Source organism: Salmo trutta, chromosome 25 (genome assembly GCF_901001165.1).
Source record: "Salmo trutta chromosome 25, fSalTru1.1, whole genome shotgun sequence".
NCBI classification, from domain to species: Eukaryota; Metazoa; Chordata; class Actinopteri; order Salmoniformes; family Salmonidae; genus Salmo; species Salmo trutta.
In genome coordinates, this window is record NC_042981.1 from 21978076 (window position 1) to 21995792 (window position 17717).

At 41.0% G+C, this 17717-nt stretch overlaps 1 protein-coding gene across 2 annotated transcripts; it reads left to right on the plus strand.

The window, feature by feature from the left end:
* Positions 1 to 5460: 5460 nt before the first annotated feature.
* LOC115162159 (zinc finger protein 770) lies at positions 5461 to 10006 on the plus strand. 2 transcript variants are annotated; one of them, XM_029713187.1, is made up of 2 exons: positions 5461 to 5658; positions 6101 to 10006. In XM_029713187.1, the coding sequence occupies exon 2, from the start codon at positions 6164 to 6166 to the stop codon at positions 9680 to 9682; it is 3519 nt and encodes a 1172-aa protein (XP_029569047.1). In that variant the 5' UTR covers positions 5461 to 5658; positions 6101 to 6163; the 3' UTR covers positions 9683 to 10006. The 2 variants fall into 2 exon arrangements, with proteins under 2 accessions (XP_029569047.1, XP_029569048.1); XM_029713188.1 differs by having other exon boundaries at positions 5461 to 5608.
* The last annotated feature ends 7711 nt before the right edge of the window (positions 10007 to 17717 follow it).

Consider the following 17717-nt stretch of genomic DNA (forward strand, 5'->3'; position numbering starts at 1 on the left):
TCAGTCTGGTTAATAGGAGATGGTCGTTTCCCTAGCCTACACAGCTGCAGTGCAGGTGTCCACACAGAGAGAGTGTGTGTGTGTGTGTGATGGGTCTAGCAACAAGTCTATATCTGGTGTTTGTGTGTGTGGCGTGTGAAGAAAACCATGCCATGGTGTTGCTCCTGGAACATTTATTTTCTCATAGATCCTGAACCGTATTGAAGAGCTCAATTGGAATACATCTTTACTCAGGCTATATTCTCCCCATTGTGCTTGTGATGGAGGGAGCAGAGTGGGCTATTGATCTCAACCCATCTATCTGTGGTTTTCATTGCGCTTATCAAAAATTTGACAATACAAGCAACCGACAGATCCTGAAGGTCCCAAAAACAAACAAGCAATTATCTATGAGGCTGAGCAAAACAACACACCAATAAAATTCTGTACATGTTAAGATTAACCATGTGGGTTTAGCCTACCTAAAGGAAATGCAAGGGCACAAATATGGAATAACAGCAGCACTCAATTTAGAAATGTGTAACAAGATCCTCACTAAAATGCTGAACACATGTTAGAAGTTTTGACTCTTCTCAGTTTATTTCTTAACTGTGAGTCCAAAGAATTCCTTTGCCTTACTGAAATACCAAGCAGATCTTTGGGTAGGCACCCCGAGGTAGGAATCTTGTGGTCGGTACAATCCTACATCTTTTTTTACACACCCTTTAATCTGAATGTGGTAGGCCTACGGGGGATGGTGTCAGCATTTCAGAATGCCCCAGCCACAACATTTGGTGCCACACACAGTCAGACTTTGTGCCACACACAGACAGACAGACAGACAGGCTTGTCGATCACCACAGAAAACAATTATGTCTCAGACATGCAGACAGGCAAGCAGAGACATCAGACGTGTTGTCACTTCCTTGGACATGGCTGTACACATACAGTAGGGCTACAGTTCGGGCTGCAAAATTCCAGGAACTTTCAATACATTTCCTGGTTTTCCAGAAATCCTGGTTGGACGAATCTGGATTTCCTGCTTATTCCCTCCTGATCCAGGCTATGTCCAACCGGGATTTCGGGAAAACCAGGGAATTTAGTGAAAGTTCCTGGAATTTTGCAACCTTATCTACAGACTGTGGTGTTTGTCAATGTTAACTGCTCAAAGTTATTACCATTGTATCTTCAGAAAAATGTATAAAGACATGGTGACATATTAAGAAACCTGCACCCAGCCCACACACAAACTGGTATTGTTGTGGCTAACATTGTCCTTTGTGTGCAGTGTACCACCCTGCGGCCCTTGTCATTGTGGCCAGGCACATGGACTTTGACTGTGTGCTAGCTCCTTCAGGCTACCCAGGCTGGCTTCGCAGTTTTCCTTCCCCATGGCAATTTTATACAGTGGGGGAGACCGTGTCAGGATGTCTCTGGGGCTTCCGACACTGTGGCCTCTAGTTTAAAATCCATGGTGGCTGATACGATTGTCATGTTTTTAATCTTTTTGAAAGTGTTCTTATTTGTGTTTCTTCCCAAAAAGTTTTGTATTTTATTTTTACAACTGTGAATACCAGCAACCATCATATAAGACATGTATCACCGACATGTTGGTGCTTCCATGTATTCCTTTATGTAGCCTCTACGACTCTGAGAATGGAATATTCCTCTCTGGTCTTTAACATGTAGGCTCACTTTTTGTGAACAGTCCCATCACATGTCAGACTGTTGAATAAACTTTGAACGTACTTTAGCTGTTGTCTGCTGATTTTGTTCTTATATGTATCCACAGATAATTGTTTATTAACCCGACTTTCAGTACACTGGTTGTATTTTCAATGCTAACGCAAGCAACTTGCGTATGTCAACAATGGCCGAGTTTAACCGAAGCACAGACCAAACTTTGTCCAATGCAATCAGCTGGAAAATTTCACAAGCACTTCCATCTGATTGCGAGGGAGTGCACTTTGGTCGACAACATTCGGTTACATTCGGCTATTGTTTAGATATTGTGCGTCACGTGAAATGCGTCAGGAGATGGAAACCAGTGCTCCCGCACATTGGCTAACCGGGCTATCTGCATTGTGTCCCGCCACCCACCACCAGCCAACCCCTCTTTTACGCTACTGTTATTCTCTGTTCATCATATATGCATAGTCACTTTAACCATATCTACATGCACATACTACCTCAATCAGCCTGACTAACCGGTGTCTGTATGTAGCCTCGCCACTTTAATAGCCTCGCCACTGTATATAGCCCGTCTTTTTACTGTTGTTTTATTTCTTTACTTACATATTGTTCACCTAATACATTTTTTGCACTATTGGTTAGAGCCTGTAAGTAAGCATTTCACTGTAAGGTCTACACCTGTTGTATTCAGCGCACGTGACAAATAAACTTTGATTTGATTTGAATACAAGCAACAGAACCTACCGGTGCTGTAAAAAGTCAAGTAAGCAACACTTTCCTGTGGTTACCCTATCTCCACTTCCACTTGGCTTGTAGAGACTATTGCATATTTTTTACAGTGACTTCTTTAAGACTGATATCATGGAGTAACCATGGCAACAGTCTGATTTATAGATGATGCGTTATAAGGCTTCATGATGAAGCAGGTTATTGTGTGGTGTATGCAGCCCTCTTATGGCCGATTGTATGAATTGCAGCCAAATAGCAGCTCTGGTAGAGCTCACTGGAGGCCTTCTTGTTAATTCCATTAAAAGTTTGTTTGTCCATTCATTTGTGTATTTTTGCATCTCTTAAAGTATTTAGTCAAACATCTAATCCGAGGGTGACTGAGTGCAGGCAGTAAACAGTAAGCTTCTAGAAAGCTCCAGCGCTAGAAAGCCACTAGGTTAATTTGTTAATCTTTAATTACACTACAGGATGTGGGACATCTAAGTTGAGGCTGAGGCAGGGACAGACTGGTCCATTTTTAGCCCAGTAGGCCTGTCTAACTTGGGGGTTTTGTGCAAAATGAAAATTACCTGGCTAATAATAGGGCCCTCAAGGAACAAAATGGGCCGGTGTGGGATCCTGGAGGAAGAAAATTGGCCGGTGTGGGGTCCTAGAGGAAGAAAATGGGCCGTTTTGGGGCCTCAAGGGAAAAAATGGGCCACTGTGTTTGAAATGCCAAGGCCGATCTCCAGTCCAAATCTGACCCTGGGCTGAGGTAAACATATACTTCTATAATTGTATTTCCAATAAAACTTAGAAACCCTTTCTCCTTTTCCGACTAACTATACCTCTGACAGACAGGTATTTATTATACATGTTTTACCTTTATTTCAACAGGGAGCCTTGCATTTGACAATTGACACATTTTATAGAATACAAGCAACAGTTAGAATACACAAAAATCTGAAATACAATCATTGATAAATTCTGCATCTCTCAGCTACCAGGTCTTCAATCAATACCCTAAACTGCCTGAACGGCACCAGAACATCCAATTTCAACGAGATCTGCAGATTGTTCCAGCAGTGGGGCGCATCAAACTAAAAGCGGATCTACACAATTTGGTGGAATCCCGAGGAACCTCAAGACTTAACCAACCCTGTCAACATGTTTAGTAACTCATGTCTTTATACTTAAACAACGAAGTGAGGTGTGTTGGAGGCTTGTCCAGTAGAGCTTTGTAACAAAGGTAATAAAGTAATAATGTGACCAACGGGACTTTAATAAGGACCAGCCAACCTTTTGATACAGGATGCAGTGATGCATATTAAAACTATCACCAGAGATAGGGCGCTATGATAGACAGCATCCAAAGGTTTAAGAGTAGTGGCTGCTGCATTCTGATACATTTGACATTTTAGTCATTTAGCAGACGCTCTTATCCAGAGCGACTTACAGTAGTGAATGCATACATTTCATACATTTTTTTTTTTCTGTGCTGATAAATGGTGTCACCATATTCAAGAACTGGCAGGGAAATTGTCAAAGACCCCAGTCACTTGAGTGGCTCCAGAGTGACGAAGCGGTCTAAGGCACTGCATCTCAGTGCAAGAGGCATCACTACCGTCCCTGGTTCAAATCCAGGCTGTATCACATTCGGCTGTGATTGGGAGTCATATAGGGCGGCGCACAATTGGCCCAGCGTCGTCTGAGTTTGGCCGGGGTAAGCCGTCAATGTAAATAAGAATTGGTTCTTAACTGACATGCCTAGTTAAATAAAGGTTAAATAAAAAAATATAATAAACACTGTTCTCTCTGCTACCGCACGGCAACCGGTAACGGAGCGCCAAGTCTAGGTCCAAAAGGTTCCTAACAGTTCCTACACCCAAGCCATAAAACAGCTGAACAATTTATCAAATGGCAACCCGGACTATTTACATTGCCCCCCCCCCCCCACCTTTTGTTTTTACCAATGCTGCTACTCGCTGTTTATTATCTATGCATAAACACTTTACCCCTATCGACGTGTACAAATTATCTCGATTAACCTGTACCCCTGCACATTGACTCGGTACCGGTACCCCCTGCATATAGCCTCGTTATTGTTATTTTATTGTGTTTCTTTTATTTTTAAAAATTACTTTAGTTGATTTAGTAAATATTTTCTGAACTCTATTTCTTGAACTGCATTGTTGGTTAAGGGCTTGTAAGTAAGCATTTCAGAGTAAGGTCTACACTTCTTGTATTTGGGACATTTGGGCTCCAGGGTGGCACAGCAATCGAAGGCACTGCATCTCAGTGCTAGAGGCATCACACCAGACCCTGGTTCAATACCGGACTGTATCACAACCAGTTGTGATTGGGAGTCCAATGGGTCAGCTCACAATTGGCCCAGTGTCATCTGGGTTAGGGAAGGGTTTGGTTGGGGTAGGCTGTCATTGTAAAATAAGAATTTGTTCTTAACTGACTTGCATAGTTAAATAAATTTGACTGTACAATCTGCTTCCTGCTATTTAGGGAGAGGCAAGTTATATATTAAAAAAAAACAAGCCGCTTGAAATCGTAGCTTTTCAACAAGCTCATCCGTATGTTTTTTTAAAGATGAAGTCTTTGTCAATCCAAATGCCCAGATATTTGTAGGTGTAGGTGTACTTATTTCCCTCATTAAAATGCAAATCAATTTATAACATTTTTGACATGTGTTTTCTGGATTTTTTTGTTGTTATTCTGTCTCTCACTGTTCAAATAAACCTATCATTACAATTATAGACTGATCATTTCTTTGTCAATGGGCAAACGTAGAAAATCAGCAGGGGATCAAATACTTTTTTCCCTCACTGTATAACACCTTTAATTTTGAAAACGTTTTTAGGTATTCAAAACTAATATAAAACAATTTGCTGTGCACTTCATTGACTACAATACACCACAAACTGGTAGTGGAATTCCGCAAAGTTTATTTATGTATGTTTTATTTATTTTACTAGCGCCTCGGATAAACCTCATAGATAGATACTGCCACTACGGTAGACGTCAGAACAGCAGTGTGGGAACCTGAAATAAGTAATACTGATTCCATCCGAGCGTTATTGAGAGACGGACACAGTTGTTGTTTATTTTGAACATTGTTCTCACGTAATCGAAATTTGTCGTTTTTTGTACCGCACTAGCATCAATTTTACTTGTATTTCTTATTCTTGAGAATTACCATCAACTGGACTCGTGCATGGTGACTATTTTAAACATTTATCCAGGTGAAACTGGCAAATTAAACATTAGGTAAGGTTAGCTAGCTAAGCTAGCTAGTAGCGCTATCCTTTTCAGTTTGTCATTCTTGCTTGAATGTAACGTTAGCTAGCTAACTCAGTCCTAATATGTGTTGACTACAAGTTAGGCCTATTTTATGTTACATAGGAGTTTGATGTATATATAGCTATGAATGTAACGTTAGCTAGCTATCCCGTAATATGTAGCTAGCTACGTCTCAATTTAGGCCTATTTTATGTTACTTACTGTAAGGGAGTTTTGTTGATCATGTGACATATTTTATTACAAAATCGCGCTAAAAGAGCCATGAATGGATTTGCAACATTTTTTTGTTGCTCATGCTAGGTTGAAGAATGCCGTTGTTTTTTATTCAATTAATTATACATGAATCCTATTCTATGTGTATTTACCCACATCAATATTGTATTTAAACATATTTGATATTTTTTCCTAGATTGCTCAATGAAAGAAAATCATCAAGCATTTGTCGAACATCACAGGAACGAAGAAGACGACAATGCATCAGTGCAGCGTTTGTTGTAAAGGTTTCCCGAGTGCCTCTAAACTCCAGAGACACTATCTCATACACACAGGCCAAAAGCCATTTACCTGTTTGGTTTGTGGCAAAGCCTTTAGACAATCTGTACATTTAAAGAAGCACTCCGAGACCCACACAGGGAATTACCACAATTGGAGTCCACCCACAGACAGTTTGCAACATACTATACCAGTACCTACAAACCCTGATCCATCTCTTGAGAAATCTGGACATGATTTAATTACAGATACCCCACTGTTGCCTGCAGCATATTTTCAAAGAGATGGGACCATGGAGAGGACACCACCAGAGATGTACACTACAGCCTCAGAGATCAAACCGCAACCTGAACTTATCCCACCTGCTGATAATGGTTTATTTAGCAGCCAACAAAACACCCAGCCAGGAGGCCATTTCTTCACAGATTTACTGCAAGATAACATGATCGGCTCTGATGGAATGGAGAACAGTGCATGGCACACAGACGATGTCTACACATGTACAGTGTGCCTGATGTGTTTTAGTTCCTCTCACCAGCTTCAGAGGCACTTACCAGTTCACAGTCAGCCAAAACCTTTTGAGTGTAACATTTGTGGGAAGGCCTTCAGACTAAGGGCCCATTTGAAAATGCACTCTCAAATACATGAACGCAGGCCTACTGGATTTTCTAAGACTATCCCCATGCTTGGGTCTCAGCAAAGCTCTTTCAGAGGTAGAATGAGGGTGAACCACGAATGTCCAACCTGCTCAAAAACATTCTGTTCTCCATCCAAACTAAAGCGTCATTTTCTTACTCACACTGGCCAGAAGCCTTTTTCCTGTGAGGACTGCGGGAAAACATTCAGGCAGGTGTCACACCTGAAAACCCACCTATATGCCTCGCATAATAAATCAAATCTCCAAAATGTGTGTACCAAACAAAAAGAAAAGCGAATAGATGCTAGGAATACAAATGTAGATATGGAACTACAGTGTGAAATAAGCGTCGGTGCCACGCAGCACCTGGACAAGTTAGAAAAGTCTTCGCTTCCTGTCAAAGTAGAGCCGAATGCTAGTGGTACCAGTCAATTTGAGTGTAGCATTTGCTCAAAGACATTCAGCAGTTCAATTAGACACAGGCAGCATTACATGATGCATAAAGAAGTAAGACCCTTTCAGTGCCACGTTTGCGGCAGAACCTTCCGTCTTTCGACCCATTTAAAGAGGCACCAAGTCAGTCATAAGAACCAAGATGAATCTCAGAACACAAGTCAGGTGGATGATCCAAGGAGTGCCGTGTCTGTGTCGAAGACTGAACATGCTTACCAAAATTCAGACAAAGGGATGACTTCTCCAGAGCCTAATGAATCGAAAGCCCTTGAACTCAATATTATTGTTAAACCAGAGCACTGGAAGCTGAATGTGAAAGATGATAAAGACTTTCCAGTTTCCGCTCTGCAGGAACCTGAATCAACTGCAACATCTCACCTGAAGACGCCAGTATTTGGTCAAACCAGCAGCCAACGTAAGATCAGCCAGAAAGCAAAGAATCAGCAACTGAACCATCAGTGTCTTGCATGCCTTAAATGTTTCCCTTCTCCATCCAAACTGCAGAGGCATATGTTGACCCATACTGGTCAAAGACCCTTTGGGTGCCACACGTGTGGGAAGCGATTTCGCCAGCCAACACATTTGAGGATCCACTCCCACACTCATCTGTGGTCCAAAAATGGAAAGCAAAGATATGCTCCACGTTCTAGACCTCCATCACGTCGAATTACTGAACACCAAGAGTCTCCAGTGGGTGTCCAATTTCAGGAAAAGCTTCCTGAAAAGCACAATTCTGATAGGAACGTTCACCTCAAGTCCCCTACAGAGAAACAGTCAGGTCAAGGCAGTACTTTTGCTTGTGAACACAATGAAAGCAATAGGAAAATGCATTGGTTTCAGCATTCAACATCCTCCCTATCCAATCCTCCACTCCCTCTCCAAATGCCACCAGAAACAACACTGAATCAAAGTGGCCACTTGCAATTGAAAAATCAAGCCATGCCGTCAACAGGAAAAGTTAATGATGCCCCTTTCCTGAGTACAAGTCCAGAATTGGCTTTGAAAGGTGCTGACGCCATCTCTGTGGGGAGTACAAGCCATACAAAACACCAGTGTTTGCTATGTTTAAAATATTTCCCATCTGCCTCTAAACTACAAAGACATAACCTTGTACACACTGGCTTGAGACCATTCCAATGCCTGGCATGTGGAAAAACATTCAGACAGGCCACACACCTGAAAGTTCACGAGGGAACTCACAAGTGGAGACCCTTCAGGCCTGCCTCTCGACAGGGAAATAGAATGAAAGTAAGAAGGCCGCAACAACTTCAGTACCCTAAAGTCTGTGTTCAAGTTCCTGTGACGAGTTCAATGAAAGCAGAGCCATTCCATTCAAATGATGTGAATGAATGGAGACCATTCCAGGACAATTTTGAGGATACCTGTAATAATCAACCAAAGGCACAACAGGACAACAACATTAACAGCACTTCGAAACAGTCCATACCAAACAAGGTGACCTGTGCTAAAAGAAAAGCACACCTGTGCACGATTTGTCAGAAGGGCTTTGACACTCCATCGAAACTATCTAGACACTTTCTCATACACACTGGGATAAGACCATTCAAATGCAGTTTATGCACTAAAACTTTCAGACAGCCTTGCCACTTGAGAAGTCATGAACGACGAACACATGAGATTAAAACATGTAGTGATGTCCAGGATAACAGCACATTTAGGGATCCTGACCATGAAACTCTTGCCTCTGCTCAAGGAAAGAAACTGAGAGACATGCCACAGTCCTACAAAGACAGTTCTGATCACTGCTCAGTCACTGATGAGGGTTTAGGTCATTCTTCAGAGGCAAGAGACCCAAGCTTTGTGGCAATACAAAACATAAGCCTACCAGATGATAACATGGAATCTGGGAGTAGACAAAGCGAGGACTATTGGTGCACTGAGTGTCACAGTAATTTCTTGTCCCCATCTGAACTTGCTACTCATCTCATTGTTCACAGACATGCCCTAAACAATGAGATGACAGGTCATAATTCATTGCAACAGGAAATGGGGGGTCACATGCATTCTATGCAAATGGAATTTCAAACCAATCAAGTCATAGCAGATGCAGACAATCATAATGTTATCCAAAATGAGAGGCTTGATCATTACTGGAGTGAACCAATTCAAATGTCATTTCAGTGTGACAAATGCATCACATCTTTTGAAACAGAAAGGGATCTTCAGCTCCATAAATGTAACTTAAGAAATCAAATTGAGGTTACTCAGTCAAGCACATATCGGTGTGCAATTTGTTTCAAGGATTTCAAGACTCCTTCCAAACTCCAGAGACATTATGTCACCCACACAGGCGAGAGGCCATTCCAGTGTAAAGTGTGTGAGAAGACTTTCACACAAGCGTCTCATCTAAAAACCCACCAGCGCACACACAAATCAGACATGGCCTAAACAGATATTTCTGTTTTTATTGACCTATATCTAATATGATTTCTTTCTCATCTTTTCTCTTTTTAGTTTAATATGCCCACATCACTATTCAGAAAAGGCAAAGTTACCATATTAATGATTTAATAAACGGCCTTGTGTGTAATTGAAATTATTGTGAAATTACTGTTGTGAAGCCAAGACATTTGTGGAATCGTATAACAATGTGCTTGTTATTTATTGGTTATTTATCACCTGTATACCTGCCATAATATGCTGTTATTAATCCAAGTTTTAGATGACATATTCAGAACAAATAAATGTATAAATAAAAGTATTTCTCTGCGATTTTATCTTGATTAGTCCATTGAGTTATGCAAAATTCTACTTGACATAACTGGTTACTTGAATCATTAACATGCTAGCTATCTTGATACACTCTAAAAAGTAGGGGTTCAACAAGGGTTCTTATTTGAAAAACCTTAGGGTTCTTGGCACTGAAAATGGCCCCCAAAAGGTTCTTCCAAGAACCCCATAGGTGGGGTTTATCGAGGAACCTCTTTAGTTGGTGGGGGTTCTTGCAGGAACCTAACTCCCCAACTGAAACATTTGGATTTGAAAGGGCAGCAGGTGCAGGCACTTAACTGAAAATGTAAAGATCTCAATTTAAGGGAAGGTTTGTCCCTTGTATGATCTAAATTGATATTGTTTTATGATGATCTATCTTTTCATATTTATGCAAATCTTTCTAAGACAGAAAATGGACACAATTCAATGTATATCAATCAACAAAGAGGTAAGAATATGTAGGCTATAAGAACATGTTGAAGGCTTGGGTGCAGATGACTGAACTGCTCACTTTTGTGTCTGCAGGTATACAGAAAAGGAGGCATACAAAGGTATGTCAATCGGTATTGGTATGTTATACAGATCACATTACCTCGTCAATGAATATCCCATAGGCCTCTATATTATGGACAAGGTATGTGTATGAAAACCATTATCAAAACAGTTTTTTTTTTTTTAAATTCACATTCACCCCAAAAACCAAGGTACGATACTGTCAGGTGCATGTTTTGTTAACCATCTGTACAATTACTATTTTTTGGATTCACAGACTTCACCCTGACTTCATACCTCTGATGAATATAACAGGAAACCTGTTCGATCGCCATGCACTGCAAATCATTCTGCTATGGATACGGAGAACATCAACACATTAGCATCAACACGCCAGAGGATATACCCTAATCAGTTATTGTCAAACCGCAAACAAACTCGGCATACTTTTACAACCTTTGTTTTGAGTAGAAATTCCAGTTTTGACTTGATAATACATAACATCTATAAATTGCCATTTAAAGCTATATAAATCAATAACGTTTTCACTGATAACAGAATCACCAAACTAGGTATGATTTATTCCATAAATGTCTAGTATACTTTTACAACCTTTGTTTTGAGTAGAAATTCCATTTTTGATTTGATAGAAATACATAATTTCAAATATTGCATTTAAAGATGAAATCTAATTCAGTGATTGTCTCATAAAAAAAGTGAAAATATTCATTTATTTGCAATAATATTAAAGAAATGTTAATTTCAAGTGCAATTTGTTCTATATGAAGTTAGACAATGTTTACATAAAGTTGTACAATGTTTACAATCTTAAATTGTTTGCCAAATCAATGTTTGCATTTTTAGTGCAACAGTTCCACATTTTAAAGTAGTTACAAGGCACAACAGTCCTTTATTTATATGTCTCTAATTTAACAGCAAAGAGGCCCCTTCCAATCATTTTCTATTTTGGCTTTGTTGAAGTCCTTTGTCATCCCCAGACAAGCTGAATGGTACCATCTCTGGCACACAAAGCATTCTATCTGCAATATTAAAAACATAAAACAGGGTTATGTTTATTTACATGTAAATTACAATTCTGAAATACCCCAATTCTATTACATGCTTTTGCAATTAGGAACATTTTCAAATTGAACTGGATTTTTGTTAAATTGCTAAATTGACTTTAAATTACATGCATTTGACCACAACCCTGACATAAGCACACATAAATGTGGTGTTAATCATCGTTGACTATTCAGGCAATATAAATCATATAGTAATAAAGGCATGCATTTGCAAAAAAGATCACACCAATGTTGTAATATCAAACATTACAATAATGGCAGTTTTTGAAATCCAAATCAGTTTAATCGTCACTTGTGCCAGATACAACGTGTGTACCTATTACAGTGAATTGCTGTCATAGTATGTACAGTTGAAGTCGGAAGTTTACATAGTCGTGGCCAAAAGATTTGAGAATGACAAATATTAATTTCCACAAAGTTTGCTGCTTCAGTGTCTTTAGATATTTTTGTCAGATGTTACTATGGAATACTGAAGTATAATTACAAGCATTTCATAAGTGTCAAAGGCTTTTATTGACAATTACATGAAGTTGATGCAAAGAGTCAATATTTGCAGTGTTGACCCTTCTTTTTCAAGACCTCTGCAATCAGCCCTGGCATGCTGTCAATTAACTTCTGGGCCACATCCTGACTGATGGCAGCCCATTCTTGCATAATCAATGCTTGGAGTTTGTCAGAATTTGTTGGTTTTTGTGTGTCCAAATGCCTCTTGAGTATTGACCACACGTTCTTAATGGGATTAAGTTCTGGGGAGTTTCCTGGCCATGGACCCAAAATATTGATGTTTTGTTCCCTGAGCCACTTAGTTATCACTTTTGCCTTATGGAAAGGTGCTCCATCATGCTGGAAAAGGCATCGTTCGTCACCAAACTGTTCCTGGATGGTTGTGAGAAGTTGCTCTCGGAGGATGTGTTGGTACCATTCTTTATTCATGACATTTAATCCTAGTAAAAAATTCTCTGTCTTAGGTCAGTTAGGATCACCACTTTATTTTAAGAATGTGAAATGTCAGAATAATAGTAGAGAGTGATTTATTTAAGCTTTTATTTCATCACATTCCCAGTGGGTAAAAAGTTTACAGTCACTCAATTAGTATTTGGTAGCATTGCCTTTAAGTTGTTTAACTTGGGTCAAATGTTTCAGGTAGTCTTCCACAAGCTTCCCACAATAAGTTGGGTGAATTTTGGCCCATTCCTCCTGACAGAGCTGGTGTAACTGAGTCAGGTTTGTAGGCCTCCTTGCTCGCACATGCTTTTTCAGTTCTGCCCCAAAAAAATGTATAGGATTAAGGTCAGGGCTTTGATGGCCACTCCAATACCTTGACTTTGTTGTCCTCAAGCCATTTTGCCACAACTTTGGAAATATGCTTGAGGTCATTGTCCAGTTGCAAGACCCATTTGCGACCAAGCTTTAACTTCTTGACTGATGTCTTGAGATGTTGCTTCAATATATCCACATAATTTCTCTTCTTAATGACGCCATCTATTTTGTGAAGTGCACCAGTACCTCCTGCAGCAAAGCACCCCCACAACATGATGCTGCCACCCCCATGCTTCACGGTTGGGTTGGTGTTCTTCGGCTTGCAAGCATCACCCTTCTTCCTCCAAACATAACGATGGTCAATATGGCCAAACAGTTCTATTTTTGTTTCATCAGACCAGAGGACATTTCTCCAAAAAGTACAATGTTTGAACCCATGTGCAGTTGCAAACCGTAGTCTGGCTTTTTTATGGCGGTTTTGGAGCAGTGGCTTCTTCCTTGCTAGGGGGCCTTTCAGGTTATGTCGACATAGGACTCGTTTTACTGTGGATATAGATACTTTTGTACCTGTTTCCTCCTGCATCTTCACAGGGTCCTTTGCTGTTGTTCTGGGATTGATTTGCACTTTTTGCACCAAAGTACGTTCATCTCTAGGAGACACAACACATCTCCTTCCTGAGTGGTATGACAGCTGCGTGGTCCCATGGTGTTTATACTTGCGTACTATTGTTTGTACAGATGAATGCGGTACCTTCAGGCGTTTGGAAATTGCTCCCAAGGATGAACCAGACTTGTGGAGGTCTACATTTTGTTCTCTGAGGTCTTGGCGGATTTCTTTTGAGTTCCCCATGATGTAAAGCAAAGAGGCACTGAGTTTCAGGGTAGGCCTTGAAATACATCCACAGGTATACCTCCAATTGACTCAAATTATGTCAATTAGCCTATCAGAAGCTTCTAAAGCCATGACATTATTTTCTGGAATTTCCCAAGCTGTTTAAAGGCACAGTCAACTTACTGTATGTAAACTTCTAACCCAATGGAATTGTGATACAGTGAATTATAAGTGAAATAATCTCCTTACAAAGGAGTTGTTTAATCTAACTGCTGAACTATTTATCTGTACATGGAATTGTATTATTATTATTATTTTTTTACTCATTTTTTTCTAATCTTTACAGGAAAATGCCACGGGCACTATCTGATGTGTGGAGACAAGCTGTGTACATTTGCAAATACTGTGCCAAGTCATATGTGAAGAATGCAACAAAGATGCAGAATCATCTGGCCAAGTGCATAAAGTTCCCTCAGCGCTCACAACAAGCAACCTCTGACAAAAGTCCCTCTACTTCTATTCGAGGTGAAAATGATGAATCAGACGCCTTATCGATAGCAACAGCTCATGGTCCTCCTGGAATCAGAAGTTTTTTTTGACTCAATGGAGGAACGTAGTCAGAGAAATGCTGATGAATGTCTTGCTCGAGCTGTGTATGCAACTGGTTCACCTCTGATGCTCATAGGCAATGTGTATTGTAAGAGATTTACGAATGTTCTTCGCCCAGCATACACCACTCCAACCAGACATGCTTTATCTACTCATTTGCTGGATGCAGAGTTCAACAGAGTTCAAGTGAAGGTCAAGCAAATAATAGAGAAAGCAGACTATTGCAATCATCTCTGATGGGTGGTCGAACGTTCGTGGTCAAGGAATAATTAACTATGTCATCTCCATCCCTCAACAAGTATTCTACAAGAGCACAGACACCAGGGACAACAGACACACTGGTCTCTACATTGCAGATGAGCTGAAGGCAGTCATCAATGACCTTGGACCACAGAAGGTATTTGCACTGGTGACAGACAATGCTGCGAAGATGAAGGCTGCTTGGTCTAAAGTGGAGGAGCCCGACCCTCACATCACACCCATTGGCTGTGCTGCTCATGCATTGAATCTGCTCCTCAAGGACATCATGGCACTGAAAACAATGGATACACTACAAGAGAGCCAAGGAAATGGTTAGGTATGTGAATGGTCATCAAGTTATAGCAGCAATCTACCTCACCAAGCAAAGTGAGAAGAATAAGAGCACCACATTGAAGCTGCCCAGCAACACCCGTTGGGGTGGTGTTGTCATCATGTTTGACAGTCTCCTGGAGGGGAAGGAGTCTCTCCAAGAAATGGCCACAGTCTGCCGATATGGACAGCCCCATCAAGAGGATCCTCCTGGATGATGTATTTTGGGAGAGAGTGGTAAGCAGCCTGAAACTCCTGAAACCTATAGCAGGAGCCAGTGCACGGATTGAGGGAGACAATGCCATCCTGTCTGATGTTCAGACTGCTTGCAGATGAAAGAGAAGAAATCCGTACTGCCCTGCCCACTTCACTTTTGCTCCAAGCAGAGGAAACTGCAGTTCTGAAATACATCAAAAAGCGTTGAAGACTTCTGCCTGAAGCCCATACATGGACCCCAAGTATGCTGGCAAGAGCATCCTGTCTGGTGCAGAGATCAACAAGGCCTATGGTGTCATCACTACCGTGTCTCGCCACCTTGGTCTGGATGAGGGCAAGGTTCTTGGCAGTCTGGCGAAGTACACTTCCAAGCAAGGGCTTTGGGATGGAGATGCACTATGGCAGTAGTGCCAACATATCTCATCAGCCACCTGGTGGAAGGGACTTTGTGGATCTGAGGCTCTTTCCCCTGTTGCCTCCATCATCCTCCAAATCCCACCAACATCAGCCGCCTCAGAGCGCAACTGGTCCTTGTTTGGGAACACACACACCAAATCACGTAACAGGCTGACCAATACAAGCGTTGAAAAATTGGTGGCCATCCAGGCAAATTTGAGGCTTTTTGAGCCTGACAACGAGCCATCCTCAACAAGTTTGGAAAGTGTTAGTAAAGATGAGGCCTCAGAGTCTGATGTTCAAGAGGTGGATATTGAGGAGGTCCAGGGAGAAGACATGGAAGCCTGAGAGGAAGACAACCAAAGCTTTAGTTTCAAGACTATTATTTTACAGATGTATGTTGAAAATGTTTTTGGAAGATGCAATGGATCATTCAATATTCCCTTTCTTTTGTTGTTCAGTGAAATCATCCCATGTGAAGAGGCAACTCATTTAATTCAAGTTAAATTTGTAACAATTTTTTTTCTATTTGAAGGATTTAATTATTTGCAATTTGTCTACTTATGTGAAGGTAAAAGGTTTCCCTCATTAAAATGCAAATCAATTTATAACATTTTTGACATGCGTTTTTTTCTGGATTTTTTTGTTGTTATTCTGTCTCTCACTGTTCAAATAAACCTACCATTAAAATTATAGACTGATCATTTCTTTGTCAGTGGGCAAACGTACAAAATCAGCAGGGGATCAAATACTTTTTTCCCTCACTGTATCTAGCTTGATTCTGTGACAAACGGTGAATTAGTTATTGATTTTTACATTTGTAAATGGCTTTTGGCGAATGTCTGTTGAATGTCCTTTTGTGTGAATATAAAACCAAATTTACCTCAGTCGAATTTGTATAGAGCCTCACAATCTCCCCCCTGCCAGAATTCTCCCCTCCCCCCTTGGCGTTCTTCATTGCTGCGGCTTGCTTGCTAGTTGAGATTTCTGCTCTTCACTCCATTGTCAGTTTAGCCTACATTTCACTGATCTTAGTAGCAGAAAGCATTTGTCAGCAGTTTTCGATTTGGCTATTTGTTTCAATATGGCGTCCTGAGCGACCCCCCCCCCAACCCTAACACCCCCTAAAGTTTAGGCTAATGCAGTAATACCAGATAGCCTACGGTAATGAAAGAAGAACCTCAATGTAGCCTAAATAAATTGCTGAATAATAATACATTTATGGATTGTTAAGGTATTATTTATCTTTATTCAACCCGCCCTTGAGCCACACAATGTTTAATGACCTTAACCCCGTCTGCGGGTTATCGGTCAACCTGCGCATTACTAGTAGGAGACATTACGTTACACCCCATGTGTCACTAGGAATCTAAACATGGCGAACCGGAAATGTGTCGTACATAACGTGTTTCCTTGTGTACATGCATAGCGGGAATCACACAGATGTTGTGAAACACCAAGTTTGGTTTCCACAATTATTTTGCCTCGTTGATAGCCATTTACTAAATAATCAAGTCATTTATTGTTTTATTAGCTAATATTAGTTGCTATCATAGCCAGCTAGTTGGCTACTACTGTAGCGAACGTTAGTATTGGCTTACTATTTGCTAGCTAGCTGACGTTACTTAACTGTACTGTGAAGTCAACTTCAGTTGCCACTTTGCCAATGTAGCTAACTTCACCGCGACTCGTCAGTGAAGAGCACTTTTTTGCCAGTCCTGTCTGGTCCAGCGACGGTGGGTTTGTGTCCATAGGTGACGTTGTTGCTGGTGATGTCTGGTGAGGACCTGCCTTACAACAGGCCTACAAGCCCTCAGTCCAGCCTCTCTCAGCCTATTGCGGACAGTCTGAGCACTGATGGAGGGATTGTGCGTTCCTGGTGTAACTCGGGCAGTTGTTGTTGCCATCCTGTACCTGTCCCGCAAGTGTGATGTTCGGATGTACCGATCCTGTGCAGGTGTTGTTACACGTGGTCTGCCACTACGAGGATGATCAGCTGTCCATCCTGTCTCCCTGTAGCGCTGTCTTAAGCGTCTCACAGTTCGGACATTGCAATTTATTGCCCTGGCCACATCTGCAGTCCTCATGCCTAAGGCACATTCACGCAGATGAGCAGGGATCCTGGGCATCTTTCTTTTGGTGTTTTTCAGAGTCAGTAGAAAGGCCTCTTTAGTGTCCTAAATTTTCATAACTGTGACCTTAATTGCCTACCGTCTGTAAACTGTTAGTGTCTTAAAACCTCTCTAGGCTA